Here is a 19,494-nt window from a genome sequence, read left to right as displayed (position 1 = left end):
AGTAATTAGGTAAGGGGACACCTGTCGTGGGCTATGTGACCACCTCTTTGGGATATGGAGCCACCGACAAGCACTATGAACAGGCTTCAGTGTGTCTGTCAGACTGGAAAACCTCAATGAAAAAGGGACATGTCTGAGAATAAATACGATAGTATTAATAATCGGAACGTATTTGCTATTTTCTGTCCTTGTAATGTTTGACAGAACCAGACCCCTCGGAATAAAAACAGATCACTCTCGTAACTTCCTTCAGGTCACGAACATGGTAACTGTCTCCATTGTTTAGGTCCCTGAGTCATGCTTTGCAAGATCCAGTTTACTGGTCTTGATAAATATATTTCTAAGTGCTGTATGTTCTTTTAAGTTACTGTAAGTGGATTTAAATAAATTCGTTTCAATTGTTTGCTGCTCATATATAAAAATACAACTTATTTTTGTACACGCGTATTACCCTTGCATCCTGTGCCCTTGCTAAAATTCACTTATTTAGTTGCAGTAGCTGTTTAGCAGACTTCTGGAAATTTTCTAGGTAAATAATAACTTTTGTCTCCAATAGGATATACATAATTAAATAATTGATTTAGACTTGTGATTTCACACTCAGTAAAAAATTAGCTTCATTAAATCTATAAATTATTAGATTTATAAGAGTACTTTGTCAGACAATTGAATTAAGAGGGGAAACTGGGTACATTACATTTATAAAAGAAGTTTAAAAACGTTCAAAGACATTTACTTAGCATCTTGTAAATGCAATCAAACATTATTTAAAAGCCCTTAAAAATGATTGCAAGACTTCTACATTGAAAATAAGATTTGTAATCTTAATTTAAATGTTTAAAGAAACAGATGTTATTTTAACAGATGTTACTTTAACGAACTGAATAATAATTTTTTTAAAGAGTCCACCACTTTCTCATGTTCGTAATTCTTAATCTGCTCCAATGCAAATGACATGGCCAACTGCCCTCAGGGACATGCCACCTCCTTCTGTTCTTTCTACATTAGATGCCTCTTATCCCCTTGGCTTTGCCTCCGACTCACGCCATACAACGGTGTACGGTTCTGTCAGGACCAAGCGGCAGGTCCATCTGTCTTGCTTCCTGCCTTTCAGATGCAGTAGTCACCTGGGCCCACAAGAGCCAACGGTGCATTTACACTAGCTCACACTCAAAGTAAAGACACAGACATTCACAGCCACTGAGACAATCATCAGCTAGTGGAAAATGGAAGCCAGTGGACATGTACTTCTTCCTTTGGTCCCTCAGGTGGCCATTTCTGAGATATACACCAGAAAGTTTCCAAAAAGGACTAAACTTCAGTCCTTAGAGTGGTGGATCATACAGTAACACATCTTATATTGTCTTTCCCCCCTTCCCTCTAACCCGTCCCCCACTACTCCTGTTCCCAGAGACCATTCCCCAAATAAATTACCTGAATGAGTAACAGCCCGTATTTCGGGATCTGCTTCTGGAAAGAAACCAAGCTAAGACAGTCTCTTTAACATTCATTACAAGTGCTCAAATTTTTATTTTCTTATTTTGATAGAGGTTAGTAAAGCAGGTAACTTTAATTATTTCCTTATTGTCAGTATGTATTTCCTATTTGCAGACAAATTCTGTTTTATTATCAGTGAACATGCCACAGAACGTGAACAAGTCAAGTCTACCCTAAATGATGTCTATTTCAAACGAATGGCAATTAGGAAAATACATTTCCTACAAGAATAGGAATTCTACCCATTTCCATGTTTATATTAAAAGCATTTTGCTAGCATCACATAAAAGAACACTCATAAAATAAACATAACTTCCCATACCTTCATGGTATAGCTTATTTTTCTGCAGAGAAACTGAATATTAACACCCCAAAAAACAATCTAAACAGTTTAAAAGTACCTTGCAGACAAATGCAGAGAAATTCCATTCTCATCTTGAAGCTGGGTGTGAATGATTTAAGAATCCTTGAGGTTGTTATGTCTGTCGTTGGGTTAGTTACTCCAACAGCTAGTAGCTATTCCTCTGCATATCAAATGATGCAGGTTCCAAAAATATACCATCAAATATCCTTTAAGGAGGTTTCCCAATTAAGCTAATGATTCATGTTCTGTTACCACAGAGCCACAAGTTGAACCAAGAATATTTACTGATAACTCACAAGGTAGGGAAATGTTCAATCGATGGCAGTTTAGGGCTGATGACAGGCTTGATGACATCCGAGGACACCATCTTTTGTCCCTTGTTTATTTATTTAATCTTTAATCATTCCATCAACTGGCAGAGATCACTGAATTTATTGGCTAAGCAAAGTTTTTAAATTCTCTACTTTTATTGCTGCCTTTCAACATCAAAGTTTTCGAATGTTTTTAAATTTAAAACCAGAATGCATGGAGATCATCTGCTTACAGCATTTCAATGCTTTCTCAGTAGTAAAAGGTTTTACTTTCATTACAATAAAATATCCTTGTAAAGTAGTTATATATCATCTCAAAAAATTTAAAGTACCTAGATCAGAGTATTAAAAGAACGCTATTATTATCATCAATCAATGATAGTGATCTCATTTTTATATAAAGGCACCTAAAATCAAGGCCTTCCAACTGATACATAAGCACAAGCTCCAGCTATAAAATATCTGATGCCTGGAATTCAGAGGCCACAAAGCTCCCTGACACATAAAAACTAGTTTCCTAAACAGCCCCCAGTTTTGCCAGGTATTATGGTGCACACACTGAACTACATTTTCTGTATTTTAAGATTCACATTTTTACACATTTTGACATTTCTGAAATCCAGATCAATCCTGCTGATTGAGGCATAGTCTAACTGGCAACATTTTTTCGTTCCTAGTGATATGGGGGCTTAAAACGGATGATGTCTCATAGTCAGTGGAATATCACAGTTCAGCCGGCACTTAAACAGCCTTCTCTCTATATATTTATCTATATATATATACACACACATATAAAAACAAAGTCAGTTTTTTCATTCAAACGAAGCGGCACTGTAAGATGCCACACGTTAGGAGGCAGCAGAAGGAGCGTTTATAGACACATTCTGTAGCATCATATTTCTGAGCCTGCTGGAATGATACTGAAATGAGATTTATTATTTATTACAGGAATTATTAAATTAAAAGCTGATTGTAAACAGAATTGTGTGTTTAAAAAGTGTTTTTACTTATTCCATAAGAAAAGAGAAAAGGGATCAGAGAAATATTTCTTTAATAGAGAAATGGAAACCTTAAGTCTGCTTTTCAAACCTTTGAAGAGGCATTTCAGTCGCCTCTGGCCAGGGCTCTAACAATTTTCAGTCATTGGCTCACTGCTCATGCCTGGCTTACTGAGCAAAGACTGACTGGTAAAAATCTGTAAAACAATATTTAAAAAATTTCTCTGCAACACTGGCTTGAAAACATTCTTTAAAAATGAGAACAGTCATTGATAACTGTTGAAGTTTATCTTAGTAAGTCTTAGTTTCACATTTTTAATAGAAAAAGCAAATAATAAAACGGTATAATACTTCAGTCGTACGCACAAATATTGCAGGAAGAGCTTGTTTTTTTTACTTCACAGTGTCCTCATTAAAACACCACGCAAACTAGGAAAATCTAGTTTCTAATTTTTAAACCATGAGTCATATTAGGACTACACTAACATCTAGATAAGGATATCTTTGAAAAGAAGGTAAGTGGGAAGATAGCTAATAAAATAATAAAGTGATATTTTCAGTGGATAGGAAGTAAACTGAAAAATTAGGACACTGTAACTTTCTACATTTTCATATCAAAACACATCCTCCAGAATCACCAAATCTAAGAGCCAAATTTCCAAAGATCTTGTTTTGATGCTTATGTCCTTTATGACATATGGTAGACTATAACTGGTTCTATCTCCAGCTAGCTACGTCAAAGCACCACCATCTTTATTTGTAATGAAGAATATGTTTATTAAATACCCAACAATCAATATCATTCACTTTGCAACTTCCAGGGGGCAAGACAACCTCAAATCTAGATATGAAAAAAATGTACTGATACTGCAGTCCACTTTTAGGGCCCCAGGAAGTTTTGGTAAATGTGCTTTCTCATTAGGCATCGTTTCCCAGTGACTGGGATGACATTTTGGCTGAGGCACACCCTTATTCAGGAAGTAAAACCAGGCTTTGAGAAAGCAAATGCAGGACGGAGCGTTTGCTGAACCCAATTATTTCACAAAAAGAGGCACGGTCAAATTGACTTGCTTTTTCTGCAGGCATATGTGACAGAAACTACAGAAGTATGGGAAAAATGCCAGGAAACCACGCCAGCAAGAAAGAAGAATGGAGTACAGAGAGAAGACAAGCAACCAATGAAACAACATAAAACAACACAGATGGAGCCACAGGAATTTGAGGATCAAACTAGGAAACTGCTTCTCGTACTAGATTTTCAGCAACTACTGGGAAGACTTAAGGTGTCCTAGAAATTCTCTAACCTGGGTAAATGCATAAAGCACTAAGCCAAAATCAGGTGTTGTTATTTTTATAATAATTTAAATTCAATACCCTTACTAATAATTTATGGCTTAGTTACATTACAGACCAATTAGGAAATTCCTTGCAAACATTTTAAAGTATGTATACAAAAGAGTAAAATCTAGATTAATCTGTGGTAAATGTATACTACTGTAATTATAAGTAGAAATAGAAAAAAATTATTCTAGTTAGCTCCTTTGAAATACTTAAAATAATTAGAGAGCAATATTTGAATTAAAATTATTTTAAATCTGATTAAATATTATTAGCTGTCATTTTTGTAATAAACAATATCTGAGGAGCCAATGATGAAACATTCTATTCCATTCTAAGGATAAACTGAGGTAACATGAGGGAAAACACTGAGGTAAAACAGTGCTTGGGAAATAGTATATGGTCAATAAAGTTTTAATTTCTTGTAAATCTGGAACCAAAGGATTTTACAATATTTGTCCAACATTAAGAGTCAAATCAAATCATAGTTAATCGTGGCTCTAAAACCAACAGCAAACATCTGGTTTACTCTTTCAATGACACTTGTAAAACATCAATATTAGACACTGCCTATTACATAAGTGGCGGCATTTGTTTGCTGAATGGCCAATAATCAAGTTATTTTCCTTATAAAAGAAGCAACACAAAGTATTAAGTAAAAATAACAAAAGCACAAAGTATGATTTTTATTTCGTTTTAGGGAAAAAAATACACAGATACATGCACAACATAAAAAAGGAGGGCATAAAAATATTAACAAGGATTATTGCTATATAATGAGACTACAGGTCAATAAAATTTTCTTCTTAGTAGTGGTTTAATGTATTTGGACAAATTTTCTACTAGTGTTCCAGGAAATTTTTTTTTTAATAATTTAAACAAAAACAGTAAGATGCAACTGTGATGCAGAATTTTTAAAATCTATACATATCCAACCATCGATTTAGAAGCAATCTAACAGACTTTTACTTAAAAATCATTTGAGAAACTTTCGAAATCCTTTCTTTAGAGTAGGCAGAGTTCCTGAATTGAAAAACAAAAGACTACTTTTGAACAAAACGATTTCTTTAGATTTTCCAAATTACTTGTTTGTCAGCGCCGCCCCCCACAGTACCTTAAGCAGTAAATACAATAGGTTTTCACTGTTACACAGACTTCCTAGTTGAGAAACAACCATAGAACCCAAACCTCCAAAATGTGGGGCGTTCGGTGGGGGTCGAAGGCAGGGAAGAACAGGATTTCCAGAGGCCTACAGCAATTCAGGATGGGGGGAAATGTAATTTTTCTTACAAGCGGCCACTGATGCACCTGGTAGCCAAACTGTGTTTAACGGAGACCCATGTGCTCAGCTGTACCTTCTGTAATTTAACTACTGAACAGATGAGAGGAGAAACAAGATTGAAAGAAGAAAGCACCATGCTGACTAACAATATTGCCCATATTAAGCTCTGTATTTTCTCTCTGAGTCCGAGTCTGGGTCACATAAAAGTAAAACTAGCCCCAGAGAAGAGAACAGTTTCTCAGACTGTCATTTAAATCTCAAATGACCGAGTTTCACAGCATGATCCATACATTCCAGCATGGAACTGCATTTTAATTTCCTAAAACCACAGGATATAAGTCTGATTTCAAATAGTGTCTGGACTGTGATATTCAACACTGATAAAATTGTATGGTGTTCACTTGAAAGTTCCAAAGAAGGATCTTCATTTTAAAAATGAGACAACAGGCCCAAAATGGAGTCACTTGTGCTAAGCCCCATGTCACCAAACCAAGACTTAATATTTAACTTAAGGATAGTTTCAGGCTCCCCCAGGAATGGAATTTAAACCAGACAATCTGGAATTACCTGGTCAGCACTATGAGGCAATCTGCATGACAGACCCCTGCCATCCCCTAAAGAAAGTGACTTTGCCACAATCAGATCTTCATTGGTATAACTTCCTTGTTCCACCCCCTTCCGCCTACAGAAGTTTTTCATTTTGTACAGCTCCTCTGAGCTCCTTTCTATTTGCTAGATGGGATGCTGCCCGATTCATGAATCACTGAGTAAAGCCAGTGAGAGCTTTGAAATTTACTCAGGTGATTTTTTTTTAAATACTTTAAAGCACTATTTTCAAAGAAATTTACTCCTTTGATTTTTGTAAATGAATTATAAACAATTAATAGTAAGAGCCAAAGCTACTGCTGTAAGATATGTAACTTAAATTATAGGAAAAGAACATGCTATATATTCATTGCTCACTGGGTACAGCACACACTTGACAAAAACCAGTCAATACGAAACTTTAAATTTTCTTTGCCATGATATGGTCACTAGTGCTTATTTTGGAAAATGAATAAAAAATCTATTAACATGAATGAATCTTTACTTGAATGTCCATTCAGTGCATGGAAATAATTCAGACGTCTTTTCAACTTTATAAAAAATTTATAAAACAGGGAGAGCTGGTGATTGCTTTAATTTCCAAGTCTTACATAGGAAGAGAAGCACCTTTTAAAATAGATCAAGAAGGAAAAAAGGGAAGATGAAATTGTGTCATAAGTTTGGGAGTCAGAAACCAATTTAAGATCATATTATTATTTAGTTGTAAGGAACTTATAAAGATAAATTTTTATATGTGCACATGAAATAAAGCTGTAAGATGTTCAGCAGTTTGTACCATAAGGGACTGGCTCTGACCGGACCCTGAGAAAAGCTAAAAGGAAAAATATTTTGTGCGAGGAGAGACTAGTTAAATATGTGCTTTCCTTGAGCCTGACTCTAGAACTAATTGTCAGATTCAGTGTTTGCTTTTAAGCAACATACCTGTTTGTCCGATAACTTTATTTAGAATGAAATGATGAGATTCTGATCAATAATTTAAGGTGCTATAAAGCCCCAGTTGTTCAATAAAACTGAATTATCTAGAAATCCTGGGGCTAACCTCGGGGTGCCTGGCCTGAATCATCCGGGTCCACATGGCCACTCTTCATCAGATTCTAAGGTATCATCACGTGTAAGACGTGCCCACTTTTGATTTCGTAACAGCTGAAGATAACAAAATACAATGAACCAATTTGTTTTATAAGAGAAAGCCTGATTTATGAAAAAAATATGCACATCATAGAACAAAAGAAATTACTGCATTTCTTTCCTTGCCCCCTTTGTGTTCCTATTTGATTTTTCCACTTACTCCCTCCTCCTCCCCTCGTCTTTCCAGTTCTTTCCCTTTTTCCCCCAAACTTAAGACCGCAGGTGGCTAGCACAAAAATGTATTCCGAAGAAGTGTACATCGGGCATCTCCTCTGGTGAGTGCTGAAGTTTCTAAGGTCAGTGACGCACACACCGGAACACCCAGGAACGCAGTCTGGGGGAAGACACACAGCAACCTAATGCGACCATCACAAGAGCGTCGAGAGGATGGCGGCCCTCACCTGATTAACACGGCCACAGTGAGAGGGCAGTGAGGATGGGCACAGCTGTGTGGAGGCCCTCTGTAAACTGTGAGTGGCATTCGAACAACAAGGAGGTGACTAGAACTGCACATTTGTTCAGAGAAAGGGAGAAATAAAGACAATTGCCAATGAAAGCCTGTGGCATTCCGTGTTTCCCCGAAAGTAAGACCTAGCCGGACAATCAGCTGTAACGCGTCCTTTGGAGCGAAAATTAATATAAGACCTGGTTATTTATATTTATATTATATTATATTATACCTGGTCTTATATTATAGTAAAATAAGACCGGGCCTTATATTAATTTTTGTTCCAAAAGACGCATTACAGCTGATGGTCCAGCTAGGTCTGATTTTCGAAGAAACACGGTCTATGGGACGCAGCTTCCTAATTTGCCTCATCACCAACACCACACAGGGGTTATTCTCAGCGTGTGGATCTTATCTGAATCCCCATTACGGCTCAGTACGCTAGGCCAGGAATCAGAGGCCAGGGAGATCATCAAATCGTGTAAAGGCACAGAGTTTACCAGCTGATGATGGAACCGGGATCTGAATGTAGGAAGTGTGACTCCAGGGCAATGCTTTTAGCATCTGTACATACTGCTGGTGCACAGAGTGTCTAAAGGGGAATAACCAGAGAAAAAATATGGCTGGCGCTCTTTGGGGCAGGAGGTGGCCGAAGGGACAGAAAAGGAGAAGCACCAGAAAGATGCAAGAAGAAAGTAAAAAAAAAAAAAAAAAAAAAAAAAAAAAAAAAGTAGTGTCACAAAACCCATCACAGCCCGTCGGCGCCTCCACCCCTGAAACTATTCCACAGCTGTATTCAGTCCAATTGGTCAATACTTCTATCTTATTGGCTAAGTAATCTAGTAAACAATTTTTATGCATTGTGACAGCTGTAAAAGTAGTGGATAACAGTATCAGCCCTCAAAGCATGATGCAAAAACTAATCTAATGAGAAAAGCCTGGTCAATAAGCAGCACAAAAACATGAGGTTCCTGCATTTATTTGCAAAACTCTGACCGTGAGTGTTGTGTGCACATGGTCCCTCTAGCTTACAAACACATACACATGCATACACGCAGGCATACTCTATAATATATAAAAAGCTACCTGACCTTGTTAGAGCCACAGCCACGAACACATGAATTGTAGAAACAAAGTCAACGATTTCCGGCCAGTTCCGCTCCAAACATACCTGCTTCTGGGTCCTGGTTGAAACGGCAGTACTTGGAGTTCTCAAGCGAAGACAGGCACTGCTCGATGGGTACCCACACGTATGTCTCAGGACACAACAAATCAGAAGGCCTGTAATGACCCTAAAAGAGACGTGGGGAAAAGGCACAGGCATTAGTAATGAGCACAGTAACTTCCTAGTTCCAAGGCTCCAGAGTTCCAGGAAAGGTTTTAATCACAAATCTAAATGAAGTCAACCAGAAAACAGCTTTACTGTACATACTAAATGACTACTAGCAATTGCTTTCCCATCTCTAGAATGCACATTTGATTCAAAAGCTCTCTAAAAGAAACGCATCCCCATTTTGGGATGCCTGTGTTGACTTGGGAGATTTGAGTTTCTACCTTCTTTTGGAAAAAATATTTAACATATGATTCTTGCTAACCTGATTGCTAGGGATACCCAGTTTCAAAATCAAGGTGCCTTTTAAATGCTAGTTAATAACAGAGGGAAATTTCTTTTCATATATGAGAGCATTATAATTTATGTATAAACTTATTTTCCAAATAAAATTTCACTATCCTTAGTCACAATATTTCCAATTTGTAGACTCAGTTGGTAATATTCATTCCATTCTAATCTATTAAAAACCACTGTCTTGTCAACATACTTCCATGAGTAACCTAAACTAATAAATGTAAATAAAGTTTTAAACCTTAGAGAAATTTCAGAGAAACATCTGTATAACCCTCTAAAGTTTCTTCACTCTATTGTAGAAAAAATGATTTACATATTTATAAGCCAATGATGTACCCAAATCTAAAATAAAGACTAGACAATAGATGCTGAAGAAGAAAAAAAAAAATCATTCACCTAAAGATAATTTGGTAGACAACTAACAGAGGATGGTACAAATTTTGTGACATCTTTAGTAAAAAATTTCAGAAATATCAAAGTTAGCTAAAATTCAAAATGTCTTTTCTCTAAATTTTAAAATTCAAACTTCATCATCGATGTTAAAATCTAGTACAGCGTTTTTCAATTTTTTTTACAACACACAGTAAGAAATATATTTTATATCATAATCTAGTAAACATACATGCAACTATAATACCAGAAACAAACCTTTACTATAGAATCCTTACCCATGTTATGTAATCCTTTATTTTCATTCTACTCTATTTAATTTTTTTTTAAATGATGCTCTTGAAACACCAAAATTGCTTAATTGCTTTCACAAATAGCAAATGGATTGTATCCTTAAGACTTTGAAAAACACTACGTAGTGTGAAACCCAGTGCACAGAATACTACTGCTTACGGGCTTAGCACTCTCATACAGGATTATGTCAGAAAGGCACTCTATAACCAGCCTGCTACGTACTGGGAACTGTACGAAGCATCACTCAGATTTAAAATGAGCACCATGTCCTCCCAGCATTCAAAGCATTCGGAAGTCTGAAAGCTAACGGAGAAACTACATAACATGTGCTCCAACAAATTAATTCCTGCTTGAGAGGGTTGGGAGAGAGTTCAAGGGGAAGGTGGAGTTTTATTGGGATTTAACAGATTGACTGGATTAAGTCTAGGGCAGACTGAAAAGGAATGAGAACAATCTAGATGAAGGTTACCGCATAAATAAGGATGCAGAGTTGGGCGCAGCACAACTCTGGGGAACAGGAAATAGCAAGGCACTGCAGAAATGGAAAGGTAGGTTGGGATCAGATTCTGTGGAGCCTCAAATATCATGTTTTGGACTTTATTCTGATGAAATGGGAATGTTTGCTGGCTGAGAGAAAGCGTGACAGGATGAAGACCAGAACTCAGGTCTCGGACTCTGATGTTACCAGACAGTTACTGAATGGCTGCTGCCTTACTGCCCTAGAGCAGCAAAGGTCATCTTCAAGGGCAGCTCCCAGTGGTCCACATACCCCTCTATTATTAAAATTCATAACAGGATCATTTTAATAATTTACTTAAGAAGCATAACGAAGCCAGATGTTTCACTGGTATCTTAGCAAAAGCAGTATCAATCTCTCCATTAAGTCAGAAACTGTTTTATTGGGGGAAAGAGACAGAATTATGTGGAGCTGTCCATATTATTAACAATTCTGAAAAACTATACAGCAGCCTAAATCAGTGGTTCTAAATCTTTCCCCATCCCCTTTTGGTTATAGACTATTCTGAAAATCTGATGGGGGTTAAAGAAAACTAAATATAAAACCCAGAAATATAAAACTTCTAGGGGGGAAAAAAGGAGTAAAATTTTCTTGGGAGTATACAAGGATTTCTTAGGATACAAAAAAACATTAACCGTAAAAGAAAAAACAGATGAACTGGACCTCAAAATTACATACTGTCTTCAAAAAATTACTAAGAAAATAATCAAGCCAAAGACTGTAAGAAAATATTAACAAAACATGTATTAGACAACAGAGTCGTGTCCAAACCATATAAAGAATTTAACAACTCAATAGTAAGAATAAACAATCCAATTTAAAGAAAAAAAGGCAAAAGACAAACACTTTTCCAAAGATGTATGAATGTGTAATAGCACAGTAAGATGTTCAACATTAGTTACCAAAATGCAAATTAAAATCATAATAAGATAACACTGAATACCCGTTAAAATGGCTGTACTGAAAAAGACTGAGAAACACGTCTTGGCAAGGATTTGAACTATCTAGACCTTGAAAATTGCTGGTTTAAAATGGTTAACCATTTGGAAAAATGTAAATATTCTTGTGTATTATATCATTTGTGATTATGTCTAGGATAAATCCCAAACTGGAATTGCTGGGCATAGGGGTTTTCAGTTTTATAGCACAAAACTATTTTCCACAGAAGTTGTGCTATTTTATATTTCCATCAGCAATGTTATATATCCAAGTGCTGATTTCCCCACATCCTTACCAACACAGTATACTACCAAAACTTTTGATTTTTGTCAATCTGAGAAATGGCAGTTCATTGTCGTTTTAATTTGCATTATGTATCTTCCCCTATGTTTAAAGGAATTTGTATTTCCTTTTCCATAAAGTTGGTCCATTGTGTTGTTAGATTTCTGGTCTTTCCTTATTAATTAAAAAACTTTATATATTAAGGAAATTAACCCTTAGCTTGTAAAATATGTTGGATTTTCCTAGTTTATCTGTCTTTTGACTCTGTATGCCATGCTCTTTTGCCATGTGGAAATCTGATAAGTGGTATAATTTATGACTTTAAAAAATGGTGTCTAAGTTTTCCAATATAATTAAAAAGGCCACCATCACTCTTTAAGATTATAAAAACATTTTCATGTTTTTTCCTAGTACTTTCATGATTTCATAGTTTTATATTTACATTTATGCTCCATCTGGAATTTATTTTGGTATAAGGTAGAAGAAAAGGATCCAACCTAATTTCTTTCAGATGATTAACAAATGGCCTCAACATTATTTTTTGAACAATCGTTACTTCCCCCACTGATTTAAAATGTCTTTCTGATATCTTACGAAATTTCCACATATATTTACCTCTCTTTCTGGACTTCCTATTTATTATGTTCTGTCTACTCGTATGCCAGTGCCACATAGTTTTAACTATTAAAGCTTTATATTATATTTTAGTGCCTGGTAGATCTAAACCCTCCTCAATGCTCCTTATTTGCCAAATTTTCTGGCTCTTCTCCCTTAACTAGTCTAGGATTCTGATTTATTATACAAAAATATTACCAACATGAACAAAGAAACAGTAATAAAAATGGAATGAAGTATCTTCTCTATTGTGATGGCAGAACGTAAGAGACTCCTAAGAGTGTCTAGTAAAAAGAAAATATATGTATCATCTTTAAGTTAAAAACACCAACAAACACACAAATGACACCCTTTTCTAATTTAAGGAGGAACTGAGTGCTGACTGGCTAAGATGCACAGATCAAATAACTAAGCAGTGGGAGGGGGGAGCGATCAGGCATCAACTTTGAGTCGTTAAGGTTAAAACAGACATATTTCATGAGGATATACATGAACCCAGTGTCTGAACAGCGATGCTACCAAAACTATTCAGTCAGTGAACATTAACTGAATCCTCACTTTGTGACAGGCAACAGGTGCTAGAAACAGAAAGATGAACAACATGCCTCTGGATCATTCACAACCTACTGGGAGTGACAGGCCTGGATGACGCACACGTAAGAATACACTAAGTGTTACTACGTACAACTGTCCAAAGTTCCTCAATTTTCACAATGTTCCTTTAAGGCAATACTTGCTCATAACAATGGGTCAGACATTTTGTTTTTAAACTCTTTAAATACTTAGTTTCTCTCACTGAAAAACCATCAACATATACATTTGAACTTCTGCTCATCATCGAAATCAGATTTTCATACTAGGTTAAAACACTATTTTTCTCCTAAATACATGCTTATTCCAGCGCTTCAGGTATTCTCTCAAGCCAAAGAATGCAAAGAGTTTTATGAAATAAACCGCTTTGAAATGTTATGCTTTCTAAACTGAGCTAGTTGAGAGGTAAGTGACCAAAGTGCTTAAAGCTCAACTTAAAGTCACCATCACACAAATGAAAAATGCAAGGTTTGAAAGCCACCCTGCCTTTTCGGCTAGTGTTAAGAAAATGAGAAATGTCTGTAGTAAGAATGTAATTACTTAAGGATTTGGACATACTTTCCCACGTTCAGAAGAAAAAATATTTAATCAACCTCTAAGTACATTCATTCATATTGGAACAATGAGGTAAAAGTAGATTAATTCTTTCATAGGATGCATGACTTTTTGTAAATAAGAAATTTGAGTTACCACCGATTTCTAAAGTACTAAAAAATTTAAAAATGTAAGTGGTCTGACAGGGCTTAACTCACCATTTTTTAGAGCATTCTTTCAATTTGATCTAGAAGATGACCTTCAGACCCCCCCCCGCCCCCGACACTGTCTCAAAAAAAAACAAAACAAAACAAAAAACCAACCCAACAAGGACAGCACCACAATGAAATCTTACCACGCAGGGAAAAGTATCTGAAAAGGGAGGCTATAGGAGACGACAATGTAGTTCAAGATGCCTAGAAAAGGTAAAGTTATCTTATAAAAGCCCAAGAACAGAGAAAAAAATGTATATTTTTTATTATTAATTAATTTCTGGTGAGGGATAACCACTCCATTCAAAGTCCTCAAAGGGGAATAAATAAGTTCCGAACACTGTGATGTACAACGTCACTGAGAGTTATAACTTCTGTGGCTGCTTACAAACTGTTTTAGAACTGTAAAATGAAACAAAAACAAACTAAGTGCCTCTTTATTTTGAATTGCTATAGAAGAATGAATGTTTTGCTCAGAGTACAACTGTAGTATTCAAGTTTTACTTTCTTGAAAGAAAACCACTTAGACTATCTGTAACACCCAACTTATATTATACTCCCCTTCTAAAAAAAAGAAAAACTTAAAATATGGTCATAACATTTCAATCAACTTTACTAGGCTGTCACAAAATGAAATTCAAGGAAATGCCGCAGCTCAATCTAAAACACTGGGGGGAGTGGGGGAGAGAAAAACCCTAGCTAAATACATTTCCTGCTCTATTTCTATTAAAAAATAACTGCTTCTTCTGGAAGAGATCATACAATTTTGGGTTTTGGTCAATGGAAGAACAGGCATTCTTTTTACTTGCATGCTTTAGACCATAATTTGAAGAGTATTATCATATTGATTTAATTTTCTACCCTATAAAAGAAACACAATAAATTATATGGAGAATATCCTGGTTTAACAAAATATAACAGTCAGAATTTGGCCTAAAAATTACATTCACTTTGGTAGCCAGAGGCTAAAAACATCTCACTATCATTTCATAATGAGAACAGTGAACACAGGTATCTAAAGCGCATATGAAAGGGTGACAATCTGGAAACTTCTGATTTCACAGTCACTAAAGTTTTAGCAAGGATATTTTGAAACAGATTAACATCCGTTACTCCTAATGAAAATACAGCCACCAATAACAGCACTAAGAGGCTTTCCCTCAGTTAAGGTGTAACGAGTTGGAAATCCGGATTTTCAAAGGCAAAAGTTAGATTGAGCACATGGAGAAGGGGCAGAAATAGCAAACCTTGGCCGTCAATTTGTTTGGTAATTTTTGAAAAGATGTAATTCATGTATCCTAAAATTCACCCTTTTAAAGTGTACAGTTCAGTTGTGTTTAGCATATTCGCAGGGTTGTGCAATCAATACGACTACATAATTCCATAACATTTTCATCATTCTACAAAGCAAGTCTGTGCCCATTAGCAGTCACTCCCCACTCCCTCTCCGCAAGCCCCTGGCAACCACTAATCTACTGGCAATCCAGAGTCAAATGAAACACTTGTTTATACGCTTCTCATCTGAAGCAGAATGAAAGCCCAAGCCAGGACACAGCCAACGAGGCCCTAAGTGACACGGCCCACCCTGTCTACCACTTTCGGCCGGTCTACTGCTACTTTTCCCCTCCACCATCATCCACCCTGGCCACACTGGCTTGCTTGGTGTTCCCGGAACACGTCAGGCCTGCTCCCACCTCAGGGCTTCTCACCGACCATTCTCTTCTGATCTTACACATATAATAGGTACTCCCATAGCTTGTCGTCCACTTTAAGTTTTTGCTCAGGTGTCACCTTCTCAATGAAGCCCACCTACTATGTTTCTCCCATAGGACTTATACCTTCTAATACTCTTATCAATTTACTCAACTGTTGTATATATAGGAAACTCCACGATGGAATGTACCGTGTTTCCCCAAAAATAAGACTGTTTCATATTAATTTTTGCTCCAAAAAATGCATTAGGGCGTATTTTCAGGGGATGTCTTATTTTTTCATGTACGACAATCTACATTTATTCAAATACAGTCACGTCATCTTCTTCTGGAACATCGTCATAACGTACTAAATGCGTCTGTCTGTCTGACAATCTTAACTGGGGCTTATTTTCAGGGTAGGTCTTATTTTGGGTGAAACACGGTAGCAATAAGGTTATGTTAGTCTGACTTATTCACTGACGTCCCAAAACCTGCTCAGTAAATACCTGTTGGATGAATGAACAGTGAGTCCAGTACACTCCAGCCATGTTTTTTTACTTCCTCCTCTAAGAGAGTCGGTCACTCAGTACGTTCTGCCTTGCACATTAACATGGCACACATGAACTAATCAATATTTGCTGAATTTGTATTTATGATGCAGCGCCACCATATTTTTATTAAGAAAAGTTCCCAAACTTTAGGAATTCAATGAATTATCATCAAACGCTAAAAGCATAAAGACACTATCACAACAGGACCTATAAGAGTTACTGAATTCAAAAGGGGGTTCTCCAATTTTCCAAGCACCATTTACTGAAGAGGCTTTCTTTTCTCCATTGCATGGTTTTGGCTCCTTTGTCGAAAATTTTTTTATCCACATAAGCATACATTTGGGCTTATTTTTGGGTTCTCAATCTTGTTCCATGGTCTGTGTGTCTATTTTTCTGCCAACATCACACAGTTTTGATTATTGTCGCTTTGTGGTATGATTTGAAATCAGGCAGTGTGACACCTCCAGCCTTGTTCTCTTTTTCTTAGGATTGCTCTGGCTATTCTAGGTCTTCTGTGATTCCATACATATCTGATGAGTTTTTGTTCTACTTCTTTAGAAAAAAATACCATTGGGATTTTGATGGGGATTGCATGCAAAAGAATGACACTAGACTGCTATCTGTTACCATATAGCAAAATTAACTCAAAATGGATAAAAGACCTTTTAAATAAAAGACATGAGACAATAAATTGCATAGAAGAAACCGTAGGTACTAAACTTACGGATTTTGGTCTTAGAGAGGATTTTATGAATTTGACCTCAAAGGAAAGGGAAGTAAAACCAAAAATGAATGGAACTACATCAAACAAAAGAAACCATCAACAAAACAAAGAGGCAACCAACTGAATGGAAGAAGATATTTGCAAACACCACCTCCGATAAGGGGCTAATATCCAAAATATACGAAGAACTCATACAACTCAACAACAACAAAAAACAAACATCCAATTAAAAAATGGGCAGAAGACCTGAACAGACACTTCTTCCAAGAAGACATACAAATGGCCAACAGATATAAAATGCTCAACATCACTAGCTATTAGGGAAATGCAAAGCAAAACCACAATGTGATACCATCCCACACCTGTCAGAATGTCTATTATCAACAAGACAAGGGATAACAAATGTTGGAGAGGCTGTGAAGAAAGAGGCCCTTATGAAGAAGTGTGGAGGTTCCTGAAAAAAATCAAGAATGGAATTGCCCAGCAAACCCACTTCTGGTATCTACCCCAAATATCTGAAAACATTTATCCGTAAACATATGTACCCCTACTTTCATTGCAGCGTTATTCATGGTAGCCAAGACATGGAAACAACCTAAGTGTCCTCTGATAGGTAATTAGATAAAGAAGACATGGGATATATATACAACGGAATATTACTTGGTCATAAGAAAAGATGAAATGCTGCCATTTGCAACAACATGGATGGATCTTGAGATTATCATGCTAAGCGAAGTAAGTCAGAAAAAGTTGAGAACCATATGATTTCACTCATATGTGAGATACAAAACTGAAAGCAACAAATGAATAAGAACAAAACAAACTGTGTTGTCTAAAACTCACAGACACAGACAACAGTTTAGTGGTTACCAGAGGGAAAAGGAGTAGCGGGGCTGGTAGAAGAGGGTAAAGGGGGTCAGGTATATGGTGATGGAAGGAGATCTGACTTTGGGTGATGAGCATGCACCACAATATACAGATGGTGTATCACAGAATTGTACATGTGAAACATATATAATTTTATAAACAGTCACCCCAATAAATTTAATTTAAAAAATAAAAAGGGGGTTCTAATTCTCAAGATTAAAAACTGCTGGTTCATGTCAATTTAGTTTTAGCTCCTCAAAGCTGAAAATATTTCACTGGCACATACTTTCTTTTAAAAAAGCATAGCGTTTCATATTAAATTGTTGTTTAAAGGAGGGAAATGGGACTTGAGAAAGGCCTTGTCAGAGTTGAGCAGTGTCATTTTGGCAATGACAGTAACAGTGAGTTCTCCTCGTGTTTGTTAAGAACATGTCCTCATAACAGTTCTGCGTTTCATCTGAGTGAAATCTGTAACTTAAAAAAGTACTGAAAACAGACGTTATGTCGATTGTAGAGATAGAACAATAAGATCATGAAGAATGGTAGTGAGAAACGCAGGACCATACTCCGATTCCCCTTCTTTGTCTATACCCACATTTTAAAATACTGACAATTCTTTAAAGTATTTTCAAAATAACTTCCAAAAATCTTAAAAATCACAATTCTGTTCAATATGCACAGGGACGGTGACCAGCACCAAGGATGACAAGATGGAATGGGCCTTGTGAGGCAGGCGCCCAGTATCTGCCGGGGGAGGAGGAGGCAGTTTTGCTCCAACGACTTCCGCAGCCAGTGGTAGAGCTGGCTGGTGGGCCCAGGGGCTGTGGGAGCACAAAGCAGCTGCAACGGAAAGTCCAGGGGCCACAATACCAAGAAGAGCAACAAGAACTGGAAACAAGCTGGTGGTGGCACACAAAGGTGAGCAACCAGCTTTCTCTGGAGAGTCCTCCCCAGAGCTCCCTTTTGCAGTGAGTCTTAAAAGGCTGAGTAGCACCATGTTGGGGGGAAAAAGGAGTCACTTACCGAAAGCAAATATAGATCCAAGACCTACATAGCTGACTCCCTCTGCGTCCCAAATACATGTCTGTAAAAACGTCACCAAATAAGAAATGAAATGAGAACCAACTGTTTCACCTCTACAGATTAGTATGTGGTCCTGTGTCTACAGTTTGTAGAAGCTTCAAAAGAAAATTATCTTTAGCTTTACATTCAAAATGTTAGTTAGGTTAGTTATAATGAGTAATTCCATCTTTTCTCTGAACAAATGCCAATTTCCACAATTTCAAATTTATTACCAGTGGGTATCTTTCTTCTTAACGCAGCACGATGAATGGGAAGCACTTTCACATGCATGAACCTGGCATTATCTGGAGAAATACTACGAAACCCATGGTTTTAAATTACATTCTCGTTTCTTTCATCTTATTATATCTTCTTTGATTCCTACAGAAGTACTTCTTACACAATTGAACGTACAATTGATCAAAAATGAAAGATATGCTTATTATTCACATTATAATGGAAAATTCCCTAATAACAACCCTGAAAAAGGCACTGAAATTGCTAACCATCCCTTTTTAAACAAACTCAGTGTTAAAATGTCCACTCTTTGATTACAGTAAATCCAGAAATACATGAAATGGCTTTAACATCTTTTAAAAACCTTTTTTCTTTTTTTCCCCACC

General features: G+C 36.6%; 1 protein-coding gene across 14 annotated transcripts in view; it reads right to left on the bottom strand.

Annotated features, from left to right (window-relative positions):
• Positions 1 to 19,494, bottom strand: part of ATE1 (arginyltransferase 1) — a 218,334-nt gene that overhangs the window by 116,275 nt on the left and 82,565 nt on the right. For all 14 annotated transcript variants that reach the window (XR_012498369.2, XR_012498368.2, XR_012498370.2 and 11 more), the window contains one exon: positions 9,144 to 9,264. Coding sequence is in view for 7 of the 14 variants with exons in the window: in XM_019752925.3 (XP_019608484.3) it covers positions 9,144 to 9,264 (121 nt within the window). In the remaining 7 variants the exon portion in view is untranslated. The remainder of the gene's footprint in view (positions 1 to 9,143; positions 9,265 to 19,494) is intronic.

The sequence above is a fragment of the Rhinolophus sinicus genome, chromosome 15, assembly GCF_057876585.1.
Source record: "Rhinolophus sinicus isolate RSI-liver-muscle chromosome 15, RSI-T2T, whole genome shotgun sequence".
NCBI lineage: Eukaryota > Metazoa > Chordata > Mammalia > Chiroptera > Rhinolophidae > Rhinolophus > Rhinolophus sinicus.
The sequence above is the reverse complement of the archived record's forward strand: the minus strand, read 5'-3'. Positions and strand labels throughout refer to the sequence as shown.